The sequence below is a fragment of the Paroedura picta genome, chromosome 5, assembly GCF_049243985.1.
Source record: "Paroedura picta isolate Pp20150507F chromosome 5, Ppicta_v3.0, whole genome shotgun sequence".
NCBI lineage: Eukaryota > Metazoa > Chordata > Lepidosauria > Squamata > Gekkonidae > Paroedura > Paroedura picta.
In genome coordinates this window covers 46,917,021-46,940,460 of record NC_135373.1, presented here as the reverse complement: position 1 = coordinate 46,940,460, position 23,440 = coordinate 46,917,021, and the positions used below count along the sequence as shown (strand labels likewise).

The 23,440-nt window shown below is 43.9% G+C and overlaps 1 protein-coding gene across 3 annotated transcripts in view; it reads left to right on the top strand.

Annotated features, from left to right (window-relative positions):
* The window catches only part of ARID1A (AT-rich interaction domain 1A), a 101,323-nt gene that overhangs the window by 30,704 nt on the left and 47,179 nt on the right, over positions 1–23,440 (top strand). For all 3 annotated transcript variants that reach the window (XM_077337713.1, XM_077337714.1, XM_077337715.1), the window contains exons 3-4: positions 322–774; positions 3,048–3,161. In XM_077337713.1, coding sequence (XP_077193828.1) covers positions 322–774; positions 3,048–3,161 — 567 coding nt within the window. The remainder of the gene's footprint in view (positions 1–321; positions 775–3,047; positions 3,162–23,440) is intronic.

Sequence of the window (23,440 nt, the reverse complement as noted above, 5' to 3'; positions counted from 1 at the left end):
CTGTTTCAGCGAGCTAAAAGGAAATAAGTGGCCAAATCCTTAAAGCAATGGTCAAAGGCATATAAAGTCTCTGTATTGGGAAGTAGTGTCGCTTGATATCGAACCAAGAATTGTGTTGTCATGATTTGTTGTTGCCGTAATTCCATAAGTCATGATTGGGTAGTAGTTGTTTTGGTGGGTGGAACAAGACATAAATTATCCAAGTGGCATTGGCTTCTCAGATGTCAGTCATTTCTTTCTGAACTCCAGTTCTTTGTTCAGTGACTTTGATATCTCTAGTTTGATTCTCTCCCCCTCCCCCTCTTTTCTTCCATTGTATAGATTCCTCCTTATGGACAGCAGGGACCTAGTGGATATGGGCAACAGACCCAGACTCCCTATTACAACCAGCAGAGTCCTCATCCCCAGCAGCAGCAGCCTTCATATGCTCAGCAGCCCCCATCTCAGACCCCTCACTCTCAGCCTTCTTATCAGCAGCAACAAACTCAGTCTCAGCCCCCACAGCTCCAGTCCTCTCAGCCCCCATACTCACAGCAACCGTCACAGCCACCCCATCAGCAGTCACCGTCTCCATATCCTCAGCAGCAATCCTCTGCCCAGCAGCATCCACAGAGTCAGCCAGCCTATTCGCAGCAGCAGTCTCAGTCACCTTACCAGCAGCAGCAAACTCAGCAGTCTGTTACCTCTGCGCTTTCTCAACAAACGGCATCTTACCCTCAGTCTCAGTCACAGCAGCAGTCGACATATTCTCAGCAGCGCTTCCCACCTCCACAGGTAGGACTTCTCTCACATGTTACCTTGTCATCTGTTGGGCAAGCACGGAAATAAAATTTCCCTTTCATTTTTGGAAAAGCAGCACAGTTGTGCAACCAGATTTCCTTGAGGCAACCTGCCTTAAATGTGTAGGTGCTCTCTTCTCTCTGCTCTAGTACAGAAAGTGGGGTTAATACAAGAAAATGGGGTTGAAAAGAATGACAAGACTGTTACTGTTTCTAGTTGACACATACAATTTAGATCAGGCTTATTTATCTTGTACCAAGCAATTTGTAATCATGTATAGATACCCCCTAAGAACAATGGTTCTCAACCGCCATAACGCCAGGACGCCAACTGCAGCGTCAGCGGGCACACAAGCGTAGTGGCGGTGGGCACACAACAATCTGGAGGCAGCGTGGAGGCAGCCACTGCCATGGCTCGCCTGCCGTCACCCCGCAGCAACCGCACGGAAGGAGCCAGGTGATTTGGGGTTGGGACCTCAAGGTTGAGAACCACTGCTCTAGAAGAAGAAAAAATACACCTTTGCAGCTTGCCAGGGGTTGCAAAAACCACAGGATGTACAATGGTGAGAAATATATGAGAATCCTTATTTTAGGAGATTAGAGTGCTGCATTCCCACACAGGTTGCCTTGGCTGGATTTACATATGACTATGGATTATATACATGCAAAGATGGATGAAAACTAGAATTTGCTTCTTAGAGGAGTGATAATAGGAAAATTATTGCCCCATCTTTCAAATGTAAACCTGTGTTAAAGAAAACTGAAAAAAGTGCCTTTGGAGAATTTGGGTCAGCCAAATCTGGATCAACTGGTAGAGCATGGTTATTATAAATTCTCAATTAATAACTTTATAACTATTTCTATATTTTTATAGGGATTCTGATGGAGCAGAGTTTCACATTTTTTTTTTGACCCCTGAAATTCATACTTTTTTGTTTTCAAGATTTGTCTTTAATAGTATGTAGAATTCTGCACCAGCCCTTCACCTTATGAAACCTTATACAAATTCTCAATTTTATATCGTAAACAGTTGCTTTCCCTACAGGTTGTTTTGTAATTCTCCCGATTGCTCTGTTTTTTTTAAATACCTCCTCATGACAGCACGATTTTCTTGTGTAGATTAATAGATACTACACCATGCTAATATAACTTGGCCCAGTATTCATTAAACACTTCAAAAGAGAATTTATAAAACAGGATAGGGCCCAAACATTAAAGAACATGTCTCCACAGTGTCTATATCTCTTGTAAGCCAGAGTGGTGCATAGTCCTTCCTGTTTGCTTTCAAATCTCAGAATGTATAGCAAGAGCTGAGCAAGCATAGTGCTGCCCTTTCCTTGATGGTACAGTGCTAGGATAATGGTCTTGCTCAGGATTCTCTGTGCCAGAAGGAATAGCTAGATTTAGATGATGTGGTTGCCTCCATTTGACACCTTAAGAAATTGAATAGGGTGGGAAGAGCCATGCAGCCAGCTATCTTGGTATGTACCGAATTTCAAAGCTGTCAAAAATGGCAGGGTGCTGGAGGCTGTCTAGTCTTAATCCCTCTCAATTAAAAGGGGTGTTTTACTTAAAGGGGTGTTGGTCACTTGCCCCCGTAGTCCTGCCTGTTGATCCAGTGCTTTGATCAGGTTCAACTGTGGTAGCTTACCCCTTGGGCTTTCACTTGAGTTGTTTGCAGAACTCTAGTAACAATGGGAAATGGATATCAACAGGAAATGGAGAGCCAGCTTGGTGTAGTGATTAGGAGTGTGGACCTCTAATCTGGCAAGCTGGGTTTGATTCCGCGCTCCCCCACATGCAGCCAGCTGGGTGATCTTGGGCTCACCACAGCACTGATAAAGCTGCTTTGACTGAGCAGTAATATCAGGGCTCTCTCAGCCTCACCCACCTCACAGGGTGTTTGTTGTGGGGAGAGAAAAGGGAAGGGGATTGTAAGCCACTTTGAGACTCCTTTGGGGTAGAGTACAGTGGCATATAAGAACCAACTCTTCTTCTTCATCATCATCTAAGAAAACCTGGGAATGCTTATAAAAAGACTGCTGTGTATGGGGCATAATTGCTCTCTAACTGGTGGATGTAGTTTCAGTGGTGTCAGCACACATACATGTACACATGACTTGAACAGTAGTGTTGATGCCATTGACATTACATCCACCAGTAGAAGGGCTTGAGTGGAACAAGGTTGTTGTGGGCTGTGCTGCAAGCTCAGATGAAAATTATACAATTTCACTCTTGATTTCAATGGCCTAGTCTCTTATATTTCAGGAGATCTCACAAGACTCATTTGGGTCCCAAGCATCGTCTGCTGCCTCAATGGCTTCCAGTAAAGGGCAAGAAGATGTAAATTTGAATCTTCAATCACGGCCATCTAGCTTGCCGGTAAGTCAAGCATCCTGGTTTTAAAATGGCTTGGGTTAAAAGATTGGAGACACAGTGGGATGCTTACAGGGCATTGGGTGTTTCTGGAAGAAAATAAGAAAGGGTGTTTGTGTATTTATACGGGTCAACAATTTTGGGGGTTCCTACTGGGAAAGAGTTGAATGTGTTGAAAAATAATGTGAAGCGTTTGGAAATCCATCCTACCTATTCTATAATGTGAATAACACCCCTATTTGCCATGCATAATGCCCCTGTGTCTGAAGGCATGAAAAATCCTATTGTATAGTGTCCTCTGAGCCTCGAATACGTTCTGGCCATTGTATTTATTTGCTTTGCAGATATTGGTTAATGCTCTCTTTAATGTCAGTTTTAGCTGCTGAAGCTATGGGAATTTGCATGGTGATCATCCATTGCTGAAGAACCATCAGTGTGCAGTAGTGGATGTTGTGGATCACATCTACATTTACCCCTTCATGGCTACTGCTAACTCGTGTTTGTGTGTGTGTGTGTGTTTCATGAGAATAATTAGTAGGTTAATGACTTCAAATGTATATTCTTTGCTGTTCCTGAAAGGACAGCCTTTTTGTAGTGTGCTTGGGAAAGCTTTTTAGTGCCTTGGTCCAGTGCCAAGACTCTCCTCGAGAGATTGCCCCCAGAAGGCTCAAAAGGGAGTTTGCGCTGCTGACCTAGAATTGGTTGTTTCCACTCATGGCTGCTTGAGCAGTTTTCTCAGCTCTCTGAGTAGTGAGGCCTCCCAAAACTGCAGCTGCATGAGTTAAAAAAGAAGAAGTTTAGTGGAAGGTGGAACCTGCACTTTTTATATATTTACAAGGTTTCTAAAGGGGACCAGCTGTTAGTAGCGAACCCTACTGATTTTAAGCAGTACAAAATGCAATTGCCCTCCATTTCAGGGATTGCAGAAGCAAATCACATCTGTAGAAATGCTACGAAAATTGTTTAATCATGGATATATGTGTCACATCAACTTCAGTCTATTCTCTCTTAACCCCTTTTACTGCTCAAGATATGCTCTATTCTTTAAAAGCCGTCCTCATTCACATCGTCTTGTATTTTATGGGCTTCCTTAGCTTTTTTAAAAATAACAGATGGAAGAAATTGCTCTGGTTCTGATTGGTGATAGGGCCTGGCACCTGGGTTCAGTAGCTGCTGCCATCTCCACCAGTACTTCCACTGAATTCTCGGTTGTCAGAATTAATTGCTCCTTTTTAAAGTTAAAGTGAACTAAGTAATGAGTTCAAGAGCTCTATTAACAAAAAAGCTATTTTACTATAGAGCATGCTAGATGGGCTTTTTAAAACAGGTAACAGGCTTGGAGAGATGAAAATGTTTGAGTGCTCAAAATATTGCTCATCAGGAATTATGTGTTCCATCTGTTTTTCTCTTGAAGAATGTTGCCTCTTTGGCAGTTCTGGTGCTTTCATGGGTTCTAGATTAACCATCCAGCTGGCTTATCTGACCAAGCTCGGCAGCTGCTTGCTTCTAAGTATTTAACCTCTACTAAGGCAGGTGAAGGTGCCTTACATTATTGGTCTGTCAAGATCAGTATTGTCTATTCTGACAGACAATGGTTCTTGGAGAATTTTCACATGACTTGCTACCTGATTTCTTTAAAATACAAACCAGCAAAACCCTAGACTTTCCAGGGACTGAAGTGCAGATCTTCCACATGTGAAGCAGGTGCTCTCACAATGAGCCACAGCATCCTCAAAGATGACATGGTGCCCCAAATGCAACATGAGACCACTTTTAGGTTTTTTGTGTGTGTATCTGTCCTTTTGCAGTCTTCTTCCATCTTTTTAACATTTAATCTTGAAAAGCAAATGGTACTGCATTTGTTATGAGTTCTGTGTAGTTTGAATCTCAGTCACGAAATATTAGAAATGCAGGTTAGATAAGAAATCCTATGTTTTAGCCAGGTTCATATCCAGTGGCTGCTTATGCATAAGGCTGTTTTGCAGACCTACAAGAACTCTTGAGGCCTCTGCATTTGGCTGGAAATGTTGCTTGATTTTGGTATAAAAGCGCATCATGGGTTATCTCCATGTTGCTCATTTCTGGAATTCAACTTCTAGTTGCAGTTTTAGTCTGCACATGAAATCAATATTTCTTGTCCCCTCCCAGTGTCAGTTTATAAGAAGTAACGTTAATTGCATGTTCCAACAATAGATGGCACAGGCAAAAAGTACATTATTAAAATGACATTTGATTTTGCGGGGGTGGAATTCATGATAAAACAGTCTGATAGCGGGGTGGAGGGTCAGTGTTGCCTCCTGATTTCTGAGTGTCCCCATAATGAGACATTCAGAGTCAGACTTGCAAATAAGTCTTGGAAAAGTTATTATATTTATTATTAATTTAATTTATATACCACTCTCCCAGGGCAGGGCAATATACAATATACATTTCCATTAATAAAACATGGGTATTCAAACTTTTAAAAGACTAAAATAAATCAAAATTTTAAAATCTCAACATCTCAGCAGTTTTCCAGTGCACCTGTTGGAGGACATCGACCCACAAAATTGCTACTGACCTTCCTTTCTGCATATTCCTGTTAGCAATTTGTGTTGTGTTGGCAGTCTTAGAGAAGGGAACAGAACCACATGTCTTCTAACCTGCCAACGATTACTGCTTGCCCCTAGCCCATCAGAGCATGGCTGTTGGAAAGCCTGATCAGTTGTTCAAGATGTCTTCTAGATCAGCGATCCCCAACCCTTTCCAAGTTGAGGACTGCTTCCGGGGGTGTGAGAGAGCCGGCGGCCCAGGCACCACGCATGTGCGGCAGTGCTGTGCAAATGCGCATGCGCAGAACTGCTGAGCATGCATGTTTGCGCCCCCCGGCAGGTGCAAACACGCACGCATGGCAGCTCCACGCCAACATGCATGCGCTGAGCTACCATGCATGTGCATTTGTGTCCGCCAGCATGCCCCCCCCCCACAGCGATAAGTTAGCTGGGCTGCGAGCTTCTTGCTGTTGCAGGGGGGGGGTAAGTGTGGCCGCCGCAGCCCGGTACCGAGGCGTTTTCTGCCCGGCACCGGGCCGTAGACTGGGGGTTGGGGACCACTGTTCTAGATGTCTCCCAGTTAGGAGCTCCCATCCACAGAAAAGTGTCTTTGAGAAGTGTTTTAAGGTGTATCTATATTTGAATGGTAGAGGACAGGAAGGCCTGGAGGATCATTGTCCATGGGGTCGCGATGGGTCGGACAAGACTTCGCAACTAACAACAACATCATATTTGAATGGACATTTGATTGACTCAAATCGAATTTGGTGTGTGAATAGCTTTCATTATAGGCTTCATTGCTGGCCTTTGGGAGGCATGAGGTCTGTACTGTTTGCTTTGTCTTACTGGTAGTGGCTTCCCCAGGTCTTTCTCACTGTCTCCTGTCTGATCCTTGAGCAGTTTAAAAAACTGGAGATGTCAGGGATTGAATCTGAGACTTCTGTTTACCAAGTGAATGTTCCATCAGAGTCACAGCCTCACCCACACTCGCTCCTAGACTGCCTTTAACTCACTGGAATGTTTTCACCTGTTTTCCCTGCCAAGCCATTTTTTGCAGGGTGAACATCCTTGGAAAATGTCACCTGCTTACTTTGGCTTGTGCTCTTTCACCCTCTCCACAGCCATTTTTGATACATTCAGTTGCGGTGAGATGTGTCATGTCTGTTGTTGATATTTAGGCCTGTCTAATTGGGTTTGCAGGCATAAGCTAGATATGCTTAAAATGTGAGCAGAATTACTGTTACTATAGTTAAAACTAAGGAATGTTTCTGAACAAATGATTTTCTGAACAAGTGAACAAGGCATTTTGCTTTTGGGAAGATCTTGGTCTAGACTAGAGGGTCAGAAAATCCACCTGAGCTAGGGCTTGAATTATTCACAGCTATGCAACTGTATTAAAACTGACCATTTGGCTTATTTTGGGCTAACCATACAAAGCCTTTGTCTGGTTTCCTTTGTTGTTTTTGTTCCTTTTCAGTTTTTTTAATTGTTTGGTTTTTACTCTTTTTTGTAGCTAGGTCATTAGTCAGCTACTGGTGAACTGACCACTGGGGTTAAAAATGAAGAGGTGATTGGGCGCACTTGCTGTTGCCCTAAGTGCTGCTTTCTCTGTACCTCTTCATCATAACATTAGCATTTTGCAAAGGTTTGGGATTTAGTCCAGTTGCTGACCCACTGAACAGTGTGAGGCCCTGCAGTGGCAGTGTTCACCAAGTTCCAACTGAATTTCATTGTAGTAAGGGAACCCAACAAGTTGCCATTTTAGTTTCCTTGCAATCTCTGTCTGGTGGTGAGACACTGGCATCGAGTTTTGCCATAAGTCCTGTGTATATGCAAGCCCTCTTGTTTGGGTAGTACCCAAAATATGGGGATCTTACGATAAGGTGACCAGATTGTGAGGGACCTAAGGCGGGACACCAGGGGGGGGCAGCGGCTCCTGCTCGGTGGCGGGTGGCGGTTTCTGCTCTTTGGTGGTGGGGGGGGGCAGCTGCTCCTGCTCGGTGGCTGTGGCGGGGGTGCTCTCCTCCTGTTCCCTCCACTCCCAGCTTGTTTACGTGCTGGCTAGTGGCTTTGGGAAAGGGTGGGTGGAGGCCATACCAGGCCCCACGGCAAACTGCCTCCGCGAAGCCAGGGCTGGCCCGCTGTGCGGCTCCGCCTCTCCCCGCTCCAACTCAATAGGGCTGGCCGCCTCGCCTCTCCCTGCACTGCCTCTCCCTGCGCCGCCTCGCCTTACGATGGGCTGGGTGCCATCGCAGGACTATTTAAGCAACATGGCAGGTCGTGGGGCAAGTGGCCTGGAGGCGGGGCAGTCCCACCAGAAGCGGGATGGATGGGCACCTTATCTTACAGGGGAACTTTTTTCTGCTGGGTATGAAAACACTTATGTGACCTCTGTACCCAACACTTGTTTGTTACCTTCACAAGGTCCAGGACTCATTATTATCAGATACTAGATTCAAAGCCCATTTGTGAGAACGGAATTTGAAAGCCCCCCCCCCCCCGTGTGCTTCTAGGCCTGAGGGGAAGGCCTGCTTCCCCCCTCCCCTCTGGCGTCGGTGCTCTTAACTCTTGTTAAGAGCCTCTTGTGGCGCAAAGAGCCTCTTGTGGCGCAGAGTGGTAAGGCAGCCGTCTGAAAGCTTTGCCCATGAGGATGGGAGTTCAATCCCAGCAGCCGGCTCAAGGTTGACTCAGCCTTCCATCCTTCCGAGGTCGGTAAAATGAGTACCCAGCTTGCTGGGGGGTAAATGGTAATGACTGGGGAAGCCACTGGCAAACCACCCCGTATTGAGTCTGCCAAGAAAACACTAGAGGGCGTCACCCCAAGGGTCAGACATGACCCGGTGCTTGCACAGGGGATACCTTTAACTTTATCTTTAGATTCAAAGCCCATTCGTGAGAACGGGATTTGAAAGCCCCCCCCCCCCCCGTGTGCTTCTAGGCCTGCTTCCCCCCTCCCCTCTGGCGTCGGTGCAGCCTTCCCTTCGGGCCTAGAAGCACACCCTGGGCCTCTTCCAAGCCACGGATGTGCTTCTAGGCCCGAGGGGAAGGCCTCCATCTTTACTCACACTTCCCCATGGCTTCCCCATGGCTTTCTGGCCTTTCTTGGTGAGGGCATCAAAGCCTGTCCTGGTGAAGGCCTAGAAGACTTTCTGGCCTGTGCTGGTGAGGGCCTAGATTGTGCCTCACCCAATTGGCTAGAACTGCTGTCTGTCATGGTGAGGGGCCAGTCGGAAGGTGCTTCGTGTCTTCTGATTGGCCCCTCACCCGGACTGGCTTCACCCACTCTCTGCCCACTTAGCCCTTAGCCAAATATGAATACAGTGAAAGCTGTATAAAGGTAACAGCAAAATGTTGGGAACTGTGACAGCTGGTGCCCCGGTTTCACTAAATAGGGACGTTTTCGCCAAAGCTTGAAAATGTGGTGGAGATGTTGATCACACAAGGAATGAGGAACATTCTCCCAGTTGGGATGTTGGAATGAATGATTTTAATATAAGTTATCTGATGCACAAGCCAGAATAGCATTTGTTTAGTATTGCTGTAATATAACTTGGCACCCAGGGTGCTTGTCAGAGCTTTTGGCATGGGAGTGTAAAATTTTCTTTACTAGTTGTTATATTTCCTTTACTGTTTAAAGTCACTTCATTACAGTAATACAGAATGGCATATGAGGAATGCATTGTGGGCACATGGAAGTGACAGGCTCAGTGACAGGGCATTTCCCCCCAAAGTTATGGCATCACGGACTTGACCATTTTTTTAATGTTGTAACAGTAAACTAATTACTATAATTGACCTGTTGGATTGTGTACCATTTCAGGCAACATTATTCCTGTTACTCTTAAGAATGCTTTTGTGTTAAGGACCTATATACATTTAACAGTGCTATGTTAGACTGCTCGAAGTGGATTATGGAACTGGGAGTTTATGTGAATTTTATTTTCTGGTCTTCATCTTGGTGAAATGTTGCACAGGTGCTAGTGTTACGTGCAGTCAAGGTGAAGTGTGATTACTGTTTAAAGTCATCATAGTGAGGGGTGGTATATAAACTGAATGAATAAATAAGAGGTTTTGAAACAAACTTCTTCAGATACTAGATCAGTGGTCCCCAACCCCCGGGCCATGGCCTGGTGCCAGGCCACGAAGGCCTCAGCTCCCTCCCCTCCCCCCACAGCGAGAAGCTTGCCAGGCCGCAAGCAAATCGGCGGCTGAAGCGGCTGATTAGCTTGCGGCCCGACAAGCTTCTTGGTTCAAGGGGGGGGACCCGCAACCACCTGCATGTTGGCGGCGCAAAACGCGCATTCGTGGCAGTTTTGTGCATGCACGCGTAGTGCTGCTGCACATGCACATTTGCGCTCCCACCGGACGCAGGTGCGCATGTGCGGCAAGTCCTGGGTCGCCTCCCCCCCCCCCGTGGCAGTGGTCGCAGCCACGGAAAGGTTGCGGACCGCTGTGCTAGATTATTGTTCTTTCGGAGGACTGGCCACTGTATACTGTGTTCATTGTCTGCTATTTCTTTCAAAACAGGAGTACAGTGGCATTTTGGAGAATTACAGGATTTATTCCAATGTTGTGAGTCACAGCATCTGAAATGACCTTTGAAAGCTTATGCTGGAATAAATTCCCTTAGTTTGCAAAGTGCCATCAGGCTCTTGTTTTTGCTGCTTTAGCCTAGTGGCTACCCATCTAGAATTTCTGTTTTAGATAATTCTTTCTAATCTGATTTATGCCTCAGTCTGTTAGACACGGTGTGGCATAGTGTCTAACAAACTGTCTTGGTGATGCAGTGTTCAGCTGTGGGGAGGAGCTGGGGGTAGGGGCTGGGAAGTCACACTCATTAGGGGCTTGGCACAGAGATAGGCTATGGTTCTGCATTCCATTCCCAGTTATTCAACCAAAGTTAAGTAATTGCTTCTGTACATGGCATTAATCAAATATTTAATACTTGTTGCACTAACAGCTGTAAGCACATGATGGCAGAAATATTGGACCAGGAACCTGACATAGTCCAAACTGAGTCAAATAACCAGGAGACCAAACATCTTCTGATAAGAATGAGCAGTAATTTAGCTCTTATTTTGCAATTCTAGAAGCAGCTCAAACCAGCAGCAGAGTGTTTAAAAATATCTATTCCTTTTATTTATGTGTACATAATAGGTTCAAAGCTAATGTGTCTACCTGAACCATTAAAATCATGCTAAATAATAGCCAGTTTGCCTGTTAACATCATTCCAACCCTCATCCAAATTCAGATTTATTGAGATTAATGTCCGTCATGTACCTTTTGAACAGATTTTCTGTTAATTTGCTAATGAAGTTAGTGCTGGAGGTATAAAAGTTGACTGAGCTACTGTGTACCATGATGCACCAAATCACCAGAAAGCATATGGTCTACTGTTTGGTTTTGTTGTAGCATTTGGAACTTAACTGTATTCACAGTGCAACCATCCAGCTAACCCCACATTTTCTCTGTATTCTCAAATATTAATAGGTCTATGTTTGAATAAATTGCCTGCAGACTCTGTCACAAGTACTGTTTAAACCATCATTGTATCCTGATAGGTAACAGTTTGCAGTGTTGTAATCTAAAAACTCATGGCTGGATCCGTGAATGGGCCTTGAAAGGGTCTCCTCCCCTGGCCCCCAGTTAGGCAGCTTAAGGTGGCCTTGGGTGGCAGCTCACAGCCAGATCAAGTGGGGCAGGTGGGGGCTGAGCAGCTCGTTAGCAGGGCCGGGACAGAGCTCCTTAGCAGTCAGCTAGTCAGCTCCTTAGCAATCCTTAACGAGATGCTCTCGTCAGCAGGCCCAGCCTAGCAGGCTAAGAGGCCCTCGTTAGCAAGCCCTCCACCACGATCCTTTGCCCAGGGACTCTCCCTTTACCTCCTGCTGGCTCCAGGCACTGAGGCGTCTGAGAGCAAAGAGACTAGAGTCCAGGGAGGAGGGTGGGAGCTGCAGGGGCAGGGCCAATCACGGCAAAGCTGGCAGCACCCTGATTGGCCCTACTCCAACTTGGACAGCCAGACACGTCCCACCCCCTAGGCTGTTTCATAAATATATAGAGGAACAATAATGGATAAGGATTAGATATTATAAATTAGATTAGATGAGTCGGCTGCTGAGAGGGAAAGGAAAGCAAGTTCTGTTCTGCCATTAGAAAATTTAGGTTGGATCCAGTCCCGTCCCTCAAATTCATTCACATCAGAATTACACAATGCAATATGCAGGTTAGAGGTCGTTTAGTGATGTGTGTGTGCAGATAAGCTAATCAAACCTGTTGAACTAAAAAGACAAATTTCTGCGAAGAATGTTAAAATAGTGTCTATCTAATCTAATAATAATTGTTCATAGAGTCATAGAGTTGGAAGGGGCCATACAGGCCATTTAGTCCAACTCCCTGCTCCTTGTAGGATCAGCTGAAAGCATTCATGATAAGTCCAGCTGCTGCTTCAAGACGATCAGTGAGGGAGAAGCTCATTGCTTCCTTAAGCAGCCAATTCCACTACTGAACTAATGTGACTGTGAAAAATTTCCAGTTATCTAGCTGATACCGTTCTACATGTAGTTTAAAACTATTATCGTGGGTCCTCTCCTGTGCTGCCAACAGGAAACATTCCTTGCCTTCCTCCAAGTTGACAACCTTTCAAATACTTAAAGAGAGCAATCATGTCTCCACTCGAGCTTAGGTACTGAGAAGTCTTTGTAACCTCTCAAATTTGAAAGCTGAAATCCACAACATGGCTGATAGACACACAACACCTTGAGGGACTATTCGCTAGTGGAACAGCTAGGGTGGTTCTTTCAGTGTTGGAGGCATAAGATGTAAGTATATTCTTAATACAAGTCTGCTTGATCAGTTTTAGTATGGCTGCCATTGTACCAACATAAGCTACTTATCATGTATTAAGTCATTCCTAATGTGATGACAACATGTAAAGGGTTTGTCCCCATTACTGCTTAATACCACATTGTGGTCCCAGGTATAGTTTAGGTGGCATTGCTCCCCAGAGTTGGAATGGGATGTGGGAGTATCTGCTCAGTATCTTAGTTTACTTCTTGCAGTATATGTTGTGCTGTCTGCACCCTGGAACCCTGCATCACAAAACAGCAAGGGCTTCTCATAGAAATTTTGTGTAACCATGTTGCTTATTGGACTCTGTGTTTGGATGCTGTTGTCAGCAAATTAAACTTGCTATTCATCCTTTCCAGGCATCAAAGTAACTTCTTGACCCCCTCCATGGGAATATGTACAGATTTTTCCTATGAGCCGTCTCAAACTTTGGGCTCAGGAGGCTGTGATGAAGGTGTCATAGAGCAGGGATAGTCAACCTGTGGTCCTCCAGATGTTCATGGACTACAAACGCTGGCAGGGGCTCATGGGAATTGTAGTCCATGGACATCTGGAGGACCACAGGTTGACTACCTCTGTCATAGAGCACTTGACTGGGAATGGCCTGAATTATCCCAAACACAAAGACACCAATCTAAGTCTGTTGGGCATCCTTTAGAACAGTGGTCCCCAACCTGCGGTCCAACCTGTAGTTTGCAACATTTATTTATTTAGTATTTATGCCCCGCTTTTCTCAAGACTCAAAGCTGCATACAACAGCGTTTTCCTCTCCTCCAAGTATTGTGAAGTACATAGGGCTGTGGCCTGCAGAAACTATGTGAGCAGGCATATTTGCATAACTTTGCTTGCTTGCGTAATTCTGCTTCTGTGAGACACAGGGAAGAACAAATAACCATGCAGGACACTGAAGTTCCTAATTCCTCCTCCCTCCTCATTGGCAGGCTGAGGTGCTTTTGTTCTCAGTAGTGAGATTTCCCCATGCATTGCTCAGGTCCTTTCAAGTTCCTTGCTAGGGTTCATAGTGTGCTGCACATTATTTTTTGGTATTGTGCTTCCTTCTAAACTTCAGTTGACTGTCCCTAAATATCAGAAGGCTTTTTTTTTTTTTTGGCTGGGTTAATTGCTTTTGGTTCCACTGTTTTGCTGGGTAGATTCCAAGGAGTAGCTTATTCAGACAGACTGTCCTTGTGGATCTGGTGTAATTGAAATGTTGGCTTATGTCTTTGATAGCATGTTGGGTGACCCCTATGAGAGATATCTGGATTCAACCAGTGATTGTCTCTGGCGCTTCTGTTTCTCTGGATTTTTTGCTAACTGTCCCTGGCTTTGGCATAATTCGCACACTGGCAGAACTTTTGGCTGCAGCAGTTTCAACATGGGGCTGGAATTAGAAGGTGGCATTAGTACAATTTGTGTTGTCCAAGAGCATTGGGACATCAGATTATTTTAAGTTTAAAAAGTGCTTTCAAATTTGTCTCTTGCCATAACGGCAAAATGTTTACACAAAAACAGTTCTGTTAAACAGTGGAGCAGACCCAGGCAAAGGGAACCTGGACTAGGCTATTCTTGACACCCAAAGAGTAAGTCTTATGCTGTAGCATTGCCATACCTGAGTGATCATTGGCTCCATTTTTTAGTTCCCATTTTGCAGATCCACCGATGGATTGGTACCAAACATTTCAACAATAGTAAACTTGAGTCCAGAGAAAATCAGTTGGTTCCAAAGCATTTCATGTTTTGTACTCTTCAGGGAAAAGCCTCAAAACGCCTCCTGTGGGACAGAGTTTTCGTGAAGGCTGATTGGGGAAAGATCACACACGTGCATGCTAGTTCGCATAAGTGAAATGCTCTTTCTAGACCTATAAACTGATTCATGCTCTGAAGCATGTGGGTTATTTAGGTTATCTGTCTTGGGCAGAAATTCTTTTGGATGGGTAGGAAGGAGAAAACCCCCAAGAAGTTAAGCTGTAAGGGTCTTCAGAAGTTGAAACGCCATGAGAGGAACTGCATATGTCTTAGAGTTTGTAATTGGAGCTTCTGAAATGGGCCCTGCATGATAGGCCTTATATATGCTCAATTTGTTCCTTTCTGTGCTTGTGGTTCCTCTTTCTTCTATTCATGGCATGGAACTGGGCCTACTAATTTGTAAATTCATGGGAAAGTAAGATTTGCCTACTAATTATAATTTGTCTAGGCATTGCTGTAAATTCTCAGAGCAGACTCTGCCAGAGATCCATATGGCATTTGAAGGATCAGTGCCTCCCAAATTGTTCTGGCAGGAATACTCCCATAAAGCTTGTCTGTTGACTAACTTCACTCATTTGCAGGGAGAGGACAAGAATTTTTATTTTTGCTATGCATGTGGCTGTCCAGTTTTTTCTTTCTGTTTCCCTGGAGCTCAAATCCTTTCTGAAAATTTTTGAAGTGTCTTTTATGTTTGAACTTGATTAATACCACTGACCAGACTTGTGAGTCGCTCTAGTGCTGTGGTTTCTAGTTCAGATCTGTTGTTTCGGTTTTGCCTGATATTTAACCATGTGGTACTCCTATTAGCTCCTAACAGAGCGAGTCTAACCTGGTGCTCAGGAGGAAATTCCCCACCCCCCATCGACTTGTCCGTCATGGCTGTTCTTGAGCAGCAGAGAATGCTGTGTGCTCAATTCCCTCTGAAGGGGCAGCCAATCGGTGCTTGCCTTATAAATCATGCTGCTCTGAGCCACTGATGCAGCTTGCTGTCCCTCTGCTTCGTGTAGGAGGCTGTGTTTGCAGCAGATCGCTCTATGCTCAATCCAGGGCTTGTTTCCTGTTTCTATTCTAGTCATTGGTGGCTCAGCACTGCTTCCTGCCTGTATACCTTACAGATTCCCCTGGTGGGAGCTTTTGTTTTCTTAGGAACAGTTACGGTTAGAAAATTAACTGAAATATGAAGACAGCTGTGACTTGGAAAGGAGCAGATTAGACAACAGGCACGTGCACTCCAAATGGGGCTGTTGTTTTTTGTCTCTTGTTCTGCCTTGAGCCCAGCTCCAGTGAGTAAGGCAGGCCAGTTTTTAACAAGGAAATTGCCGGAGGATTCCCAAATCTGATCTTGGATTCCCAGACGTGGTGGTTTCTTAATCTTGTGTAACCACTGAATTGGAAGAGCCAAAATGGCAGTGTTGCTCAGCCTGTACAAAAAAAACAAGTCAGTGCATTGTGTCTGTGGATTGTAGAACACAAGAATAGCTAGATCTGGGGAGGCTGAGAAGGGAAGGGAATATGTTTGTTTGTTTGTTTATTTATTTATTTGTTTATTTATTTATTTGTTTGTTTATTTATTTATCAATCATACTTCTATACCGCCCTCCCCGGAGGCTCAGGGCAGTTTACATTATAACAAAGAACCTTACATAAAACAGTCTGTAAAACATATACATCAATAATCAACAATTGCAACCAAACACAATGTTGTTTTCAACGCTGAAGTTTTCAACACTGGATGTTTACAGTTAACATGAAATCTTAAAAGTACACCATTAGTTGGTCTGAAGCTCTTGTGTCAAAGTCAATTTTTTTCCTGAATTTAACAACACTCAAAACAAAATCAGAGTCCAGTAGCACCTTTAAGACCAACAAAGATTTATTCAAGGCGTGAGCTTTCAAGTGCAAGCACTCTTCCTCAGACTATGAACTGACCATCGTGACGGTGGGAATATAAAGCAAAAGTTAATTTTGGTAAATTGTGTCAAAACATCCTAAAACAGCCAATCAGTTCCCTCAAATTCAGTTATAGTTCACAAAAACATAGGAGAAATAAAACTGTCTGTTAGTGATTAACGGCTTTCACTTTACCATTTGTTGCTTGCCCCCTCCCTCTCTTCCCCAAGTGTGAAACATTTCTGCAAGTGAAAAGCTGTGTTGGCAACTATCTTGTCCTGAGACCAGAGAGTTAAATTCAAAATTACATTACACCTTACAGTCACACTGTCCCAAATAAAATAAATTGTGAGGAATGATTGTGAGGAATACATGAGTTAAACAAGGTTAGCATGCATAGTGAGATAAAAAACCTATGTCTTTATTGAGTCCAGGGTATGTCATTGTTTTGAGTGTTGTAATAACTTGCATTTCTGCAATCTCACTTTCTAGCCTGTTCTTGAAGTTCCTTTGTAATAAAACAGCTACTTTCATGTCCCTTACTGAATATCCTGGAAGGTTGTTCCCCTATGTTTTTTTCAGTTCTGTGGTTTTTGATGTCAAATTAATCCTTTGGCGGAGGGTTTGACCTGTTTGCCCTATGTAGAGAACATTTGATATTGGAAGGCTGTCTGTGTGAAAGAAAAGGTTTACCCCCCAGTGCTTGGGAAAGAGAACTGTCATTATCCAGTAGAGGTTGCAAGTCACTGATGATGTGTTGAACTGTCTTGAGCTGAGAGCTATATGTAATCTGTGACTCCTTCTTGGGATGACCTCAAATAAGCACAGTTGGCTAAAGACTACTCTAGTTAAAAAATTATATGTACATGGTGTGTGTGAAATCTAATTTGAGTTCAGATACTGGATTTATTTTTGTGGTTTTTGATTGAATTGGAAAGTAAATAATTTAGAGGCCTTGGAATCCAGCCCCTGATTTCTTGTCTTTTACCATGTTAATCCACAGAGGCTGCCTTAATGGCTCTGCATTTTTGCCCCTCTCCTGATCCTAGTTCTGCATTTTGCTCACAGCTATAATTTTCTCAAATTACAAATATTCATGAGATTGCTGTCCTTCTCACACAACCCCTCCCGCAACACTATTACATCCTTATCTACCATTTGTTCTGTCTGCTCAGCTCACAGTTGAGGAGTAGATCCCATGAGAGGGGCCTTGTTTGGGAAGCTTACAGTTGATGTGTATTGGGGGGGGGGGGGGGGCTTGAGTGTATGGAGCCATTATTGGTCTCCAGTAGAATTAGCCTGGTAGTGCTATTAAGTAATGCTTGTATGTAAAAGGCTTTGAGTTAAGGAAATGCTTGTATGAAATGTTTCTGTTTTATATGGATCCTTAGTAATAAGAAAGGGCAAGTTTAATTTCAGTGATTGTGGTAGTACCCCTTGAGCTATTGCAAATGTACAAACTGGAGCTACTACTATCAAGTGCGCGCATGGGTGTGTTTGCAATCCTACTCAGTCGTGTAATGCTGTGCAATCTCTACATATTTCTGGAGGACTCATACTGCTATCAAAAGAGCACCAGCCCTTCATTTTGAAATAAATAATCTTGCGCGGTTTCCTTTATGTGTGGATATACACATCAAAACTGTAGATGTTTTACAATAAAAATAAAAATTTGGGGCAGGTGAACTGTTAACTTTGTTAATCATCTCAGGCACTGAGCCAATATGCATGGGTGGGTACAAAGCCTTGTATTAAATTAGCAGTGTATCACATACAATTTTCTGATTCAATAAAAGTACTTTGTACATATTTAACCATTTCTACATTGACCATTATATTTATTTATTTATTTATTTACCTATTAGATTTATATCCCGCCACTTGCAGGGATGTACCAGTGTCTCATGGCGGGTTATGTGATAAACACCACATAACAAATAATAAATAATTCCCCACTAAAACATCCATTAAAACAGTTACATCAGTTTACTTCTGGTAGCAAAACTACCACCCCGTTTCAGCCCATGTGGTTGCCTCTTGGTGTGCCAGGGAGACTCTTCCAGCCTACAGCCACTGATGATGGTTTAAAATGTTGTGGCAGTATCTTCCAGGGGGGCCTGTCCAACCTTCTGTGCCCTAGCCTCAACCATAAACCTGGTGGAAGAACTCTATCTTGCAGGCCCTGCGGAATACAGAAAGTTCCCACAGGGCCCTCAGGTCTTCTGGGATTTCATTCCACCAGGTTGGGGTGAGGACCGAAAAGGCCCTAGCCCTGGTCGAGGCCAGGCAAACCTCCCTGGGGCTGGGGATGACAAATAAGTTGGAACCTGCAGAAAGTAAAGCTCTGCAGGGGGCAACAGACCTTCCTTCAGATGTGGGTTCCAGGCACTGAAGGGCCGTGAAAGTCAAAACCAGAATCTTGAACCTGATCCGGGCCACAGCCAGTAACCAATGTAGCTGTCTCAGCACTGGCTGGATGTGGCCCCTCCAGGGTGTTCCTGTGAGGACCATAGCAGCTGCCTTTTGTACCAACTGCAATTTCTGAGTCAGAGACAAGGGCAGGCCCACATAGAGAAAGTTAGAGAAATCCATTCTGGAGGTGACAGTCGCGTGGATCACCATAGCAGGGTGCTCTGATGACAGATAGGGCTCTAGTAGCATCACTTGACGAAGGTGGTGAAACGCCCGGTGGGCTCCCATCATGACCTGAGCATCCATAGTCAGGCAGGTATCCAGAATCACCCCCAATTTTCTGGCTTGGATTGCAGTGTTAAGTTGTGACCCTGCCAGAAATGGGTAAACGCACTTCCTGTCCTACCACCTTCCTTCCCAGCCATATGGCCTCCCGTCTTAGAGGGGTTGAATTTCAGACTTTGCTTGAGCCATCCAGCTCGAGCCATTTGCCACAGAATTTTACATAACTGCAATAGATTTTGAGTAGCTTTTCTTCCTGCAAGGTGGACAACATCTTGGGAGCTGATTCCCACTATCCACTCAGGAAGACGGGAACAACTCATTTCTCCTTCCTATTTGCTGTGAGAATCACCTGCACTTTAGCTCTGCTCCTGTCTTACCATGGAGAGCAGTTTAAAAGTAGGCTGTAGTACGTCCACTCTTATATCTCTTCTTGCTTTGCATGGACCATCCTGTGATATTATCTGAATATTACAGTGTGCTCTAAAACTCTACATTGTGGGGAAAGGGCAGTAGCAGTGCCAGATTTATCTTTTCCAGGGAACTGTGAGAAGATTAGTAGTAATGGATGTTGGAAAACCCCATTTTTCTTATAATACATTTTAAACAGCAGAACTTAAAAGTGATGATTTAGTAACCTGGGATATCTGTTTGATTTGAAAATTTTCTTGGATCGCTAAAAAAGCCCTCATCAGAGCTTGCCACATAACTGTTATCTCCCTTTCATTTACTTTGAAGGCCCCAGTCCTGTTGTGTCCTCAAAATAAGTGATACTCACATCAGCTATATTTTAAAATCAGTTTATAAGTACAATATTTTTGTGTGTATTTCGTGTGTAGCCTCAGGTGATAACTGACTCTTTAAGGGTCATAATTCAAAAAGACACTGACCTAACCCAAGTTTTAATAATTCTTGTCCCTTTGAGTGCACGAGACTTTGTGCTAGAGACTGGAAGAACATTCTTGTCAATAACTCATAGTTAAAAGCTGGCTGAATGGATGGGAAGCGGCCTGAGTAAACTTTCAGTGCTACTTATGGGAAAAAAGACCAGAATTGCACAAGACCTGAATTTCCACTATTCAGTTGAAAACTGCCATTGATTATCATCTATGGAGGCTTGGTGGCACATCTCTATGGTGAAATATTTTATAATGGAAAACAGTAGAAACAGGTTCAGAATTTTTTAATTGAAGTAGCTGATTACTGTTCTTACTCTGAGGAGGATGACATCTTGGTGTGATTCCCATCAATTGCCCAGGGAGGCAAGACAACTTCCTGCTTCTTAGGTGGGAGTTTTCCTGGCTCAGTTTGCTTCCTGCCTGGTTAAGGAGTGCAGCTTTGGAGCAAAGGTCCTTTCCCCTTTTTTACTTGCCTTTCTCCTAGAGCAGTTGCATACATGAGGGAGAGTTTCCTAACCTTTCCAGCCTGTCTCTTTCTTCAAACTTCTTTTACATCTCCTTTTGGCTCTGCTGCTCCTTGCCTTCATGATTTTTTCTCTTCTCTCCCTCCCCCTCTTTCCTTGGAGGAACATGGAATAGATCAGTTATGAAATCTGAAATTTAAACCATTGCATATAAATGTATCTCAACAGAAGTAAGGGCCATTGTATACTATAATGTCTTAAAAATTATGAAGAGGATGTTGAGGAGAAATATTTTGTTTTATGCACTCTAATGTATAATTATTCTTGATAAAGATGATTATGTTAAATAATCCCTCTTTTCCTTTTAGCATCCCCACTATACTATTACTTTGTTTTCTAAAATTAAAAAATGTAAGAAAGCAAGAAAAGAAAGAAAAGAGATCCACGGCAATTATCAAGAAGCTCCTCTGGTTCAGGGAGGATCCAAAAGGGGTCTGGCATATCATTGTAGCCTCCCGGGGGATGAACTGGCAGATGAGAGAGCCATGGGGAGGCATCCAATGTGGGAGCCTGGCATGCCATCGTAGCTCTCAGGGGCTGAATTGGCAGTGAAAAGAAGGGGGGTGTTCAATGCTGAACTGGCAGCCAAGAAAAACATTTGCACCTGAGGCACTATTTTAACACCTTTGTATGGTGCTTTTCTAAATGCTTTTGTTCTGAGCCAATGCAGTCTTCCTAGGCCACTCCAGGGTAGACTGAATGGGGGAGCTCTGTTCACAAGAGACAGAATGAAGAAGAGGGTCTCCATATTTTCAGAGATAAATTTGTCCCTTTTATGTAATTACAGATCCTGCAAAGTAAACTGCTGGGCTATTTTGCAACTACTGTCGTGCATATTCAGTATTGTATATTTTGCCACTTCTGCACTCTATAACTTTCTAACAGATGGCTAATATAAGTACAAAGGAAGTTTATTATATCTCATAAGAAAAATGAAAGATGTTTCTGCTCAAAATCCTTATCAGCTTTAAATTCAAGGTGTTACTTTTAAAACTTGTTCTCATTCTGCTTCTGTATTGCAATACGTTTATATACAATTATTGAACTGTTTCTCATTCTAAATTTGTCTCCTGTTTGCATAATACACATTCCATCTCTCGTCAAATTTCATAATCGAAGTTGATCACCAGAGTGGATCTTCAGGGGGTAAAGTGCTGTCCTGTCCCCCTCTTCAAGGTTGTGGGTGGGTAGAATCCTTGATTATCTGAGATTATAGAATCTTTTAAAGACAGCCATGAGATAAGAGTTATAAAGGATGTGGGAGAGCTCCTATCCCATCCAGGCTTGGGTCCAAGTACTCCAACCTGAGACCACCATTGCCAGTCCGTAAGTAACACTTCATTTTTCCAGGACGCCTCCTTCATAGAGCAAACGGGTACTGGAAACCCATTCTCAACCTGAAGTAAATAACAGATCACTTCTGCATGATGACTTTATGATCCATGAGAGCTCCATCTACCTCACAGAAGGCTACTTAACACATTCCCATCCTCCCAGGACATTGCAGGTTTCTCTGGTTTGCTTCCAGTTCAGGGCTCTGGGATGCTTTGACCTACCATCAGCTTCATAAGTCTTATCCAAGATCCTTGTACTTCTAGTAACCCTGATTCACTAGCGAAGAATCCAAAGACATCCTTATCTCTGACTGTACAGAAGCTAGTGATTAGGGACATCTTCAGAACCATTCAACTCCATGGCTTCTCTTTAAACAAGGAAAATGTCTTGCCCCATTGCAGGGGCTATAGCACTTCAGCATGGTCTTAGACACACACCAAAATATTCTCTCCCCCCCCCCACATCCCCCCAAGACAAGGCCTCTAGGACAACTTTTCAGCCAAGACCCATATCAAGTGGAGGAGGGAGTTCAGGTCATTCCCTACACGTAAAGGCCCAATTCATTCCTTTTCTGGTTCATCTCAGCAGAATACATACAAGGACAAGTGAATGCACATGCAAACTTGCTCAGCAAAGAAGCAATTGATTAAAACAAATGGTCCATCAAATGGAAGATCTTCCATACTTGCAGGTAAATTAGAGTACTGGAAGTGTATCTGTCTGCATCATGATCCAGTCATCAGGTACCAATTTATTTCCCCAGATATCATCTCCTTTGTTCAGTATAATTGGGTGCTTTCACCTCTCCTTGGTCTAAGAGCCTACTGTACACCTCTCCCAGTGGTCCCAAGTTCTGTGGAAGTGGGGACGGAGGAGATTTTTATGGCTCCAAATTGTTTTCTAGCTTTGTGAAACTCACAGTCCATGAGCCCCGGACATTGCAGCAGAGGCTGATTTGGCACCTGGTTCCAGTCACTCCATGTGACTGGGGTTTTTGTCAGAAATGGGCTCCTGAACACTAGCCACTCTTCAGAGGTTGCAAGATCATCATGGTGTCTAGGAAGGCTTCCACAAGAGGCACCTACAATATCACATGAGAAAGACCCTTCTTGGGGTTGGTGCCAATACAATTATATCAACCCCTCAACTCTGGCTTGGGCATTCATCATCAAGAGCTATAAATGCCTGTCTTTCCTTGCCAGGTAGTATCTGTCATCATAATCCTATTTTATGTAGCTGGCATCCTTTAACCAAATACCTTCTACTTCCTCCAAGGGATCACACAGATCAACTCTGCTTTGGCCCAGCAATTGCTTTTCATGGAGACTATATATAGTTCTCTTGGTTCTCAATCTTCCTTTTGAGTTTAAAATTGTGGTTCCTTCTAAAATAGCTTGCTCTATCACACAGCAGTGATTTTGGCTAGAAGGATGCTGAAACTGGGAGTGTTGTCAGAGAGAGAAGGCCTCTGTCTCTTCCATAAGGACAAGGTGGTGCTCAGGCCAGATCCCACCTTCATAGCTAAGTGAATTCAGTTTTTCTTAGGAATTTCCCTTTCTTCTGCCTGCGCCCTTGCCACCCCAAGAAGAGTGGCACTTATCAGACCTCTGGAGGGCTCTCAGAATCTACCCCCAATGTACAGAATCCCTCAGAAAGGTGGACTATCTTTTAATTACATTAACAGCTCCAAATAAGGGAGGATGATACCCAACGGTCAGCTACGGTAGTTGACAGTAAATCTCCCATGCCTGCAAGGTAAACAACATTCTGCTTTCAGCAGGAATCACAGTCTGTTTAGTGAGAAGTACAGCCATCACCA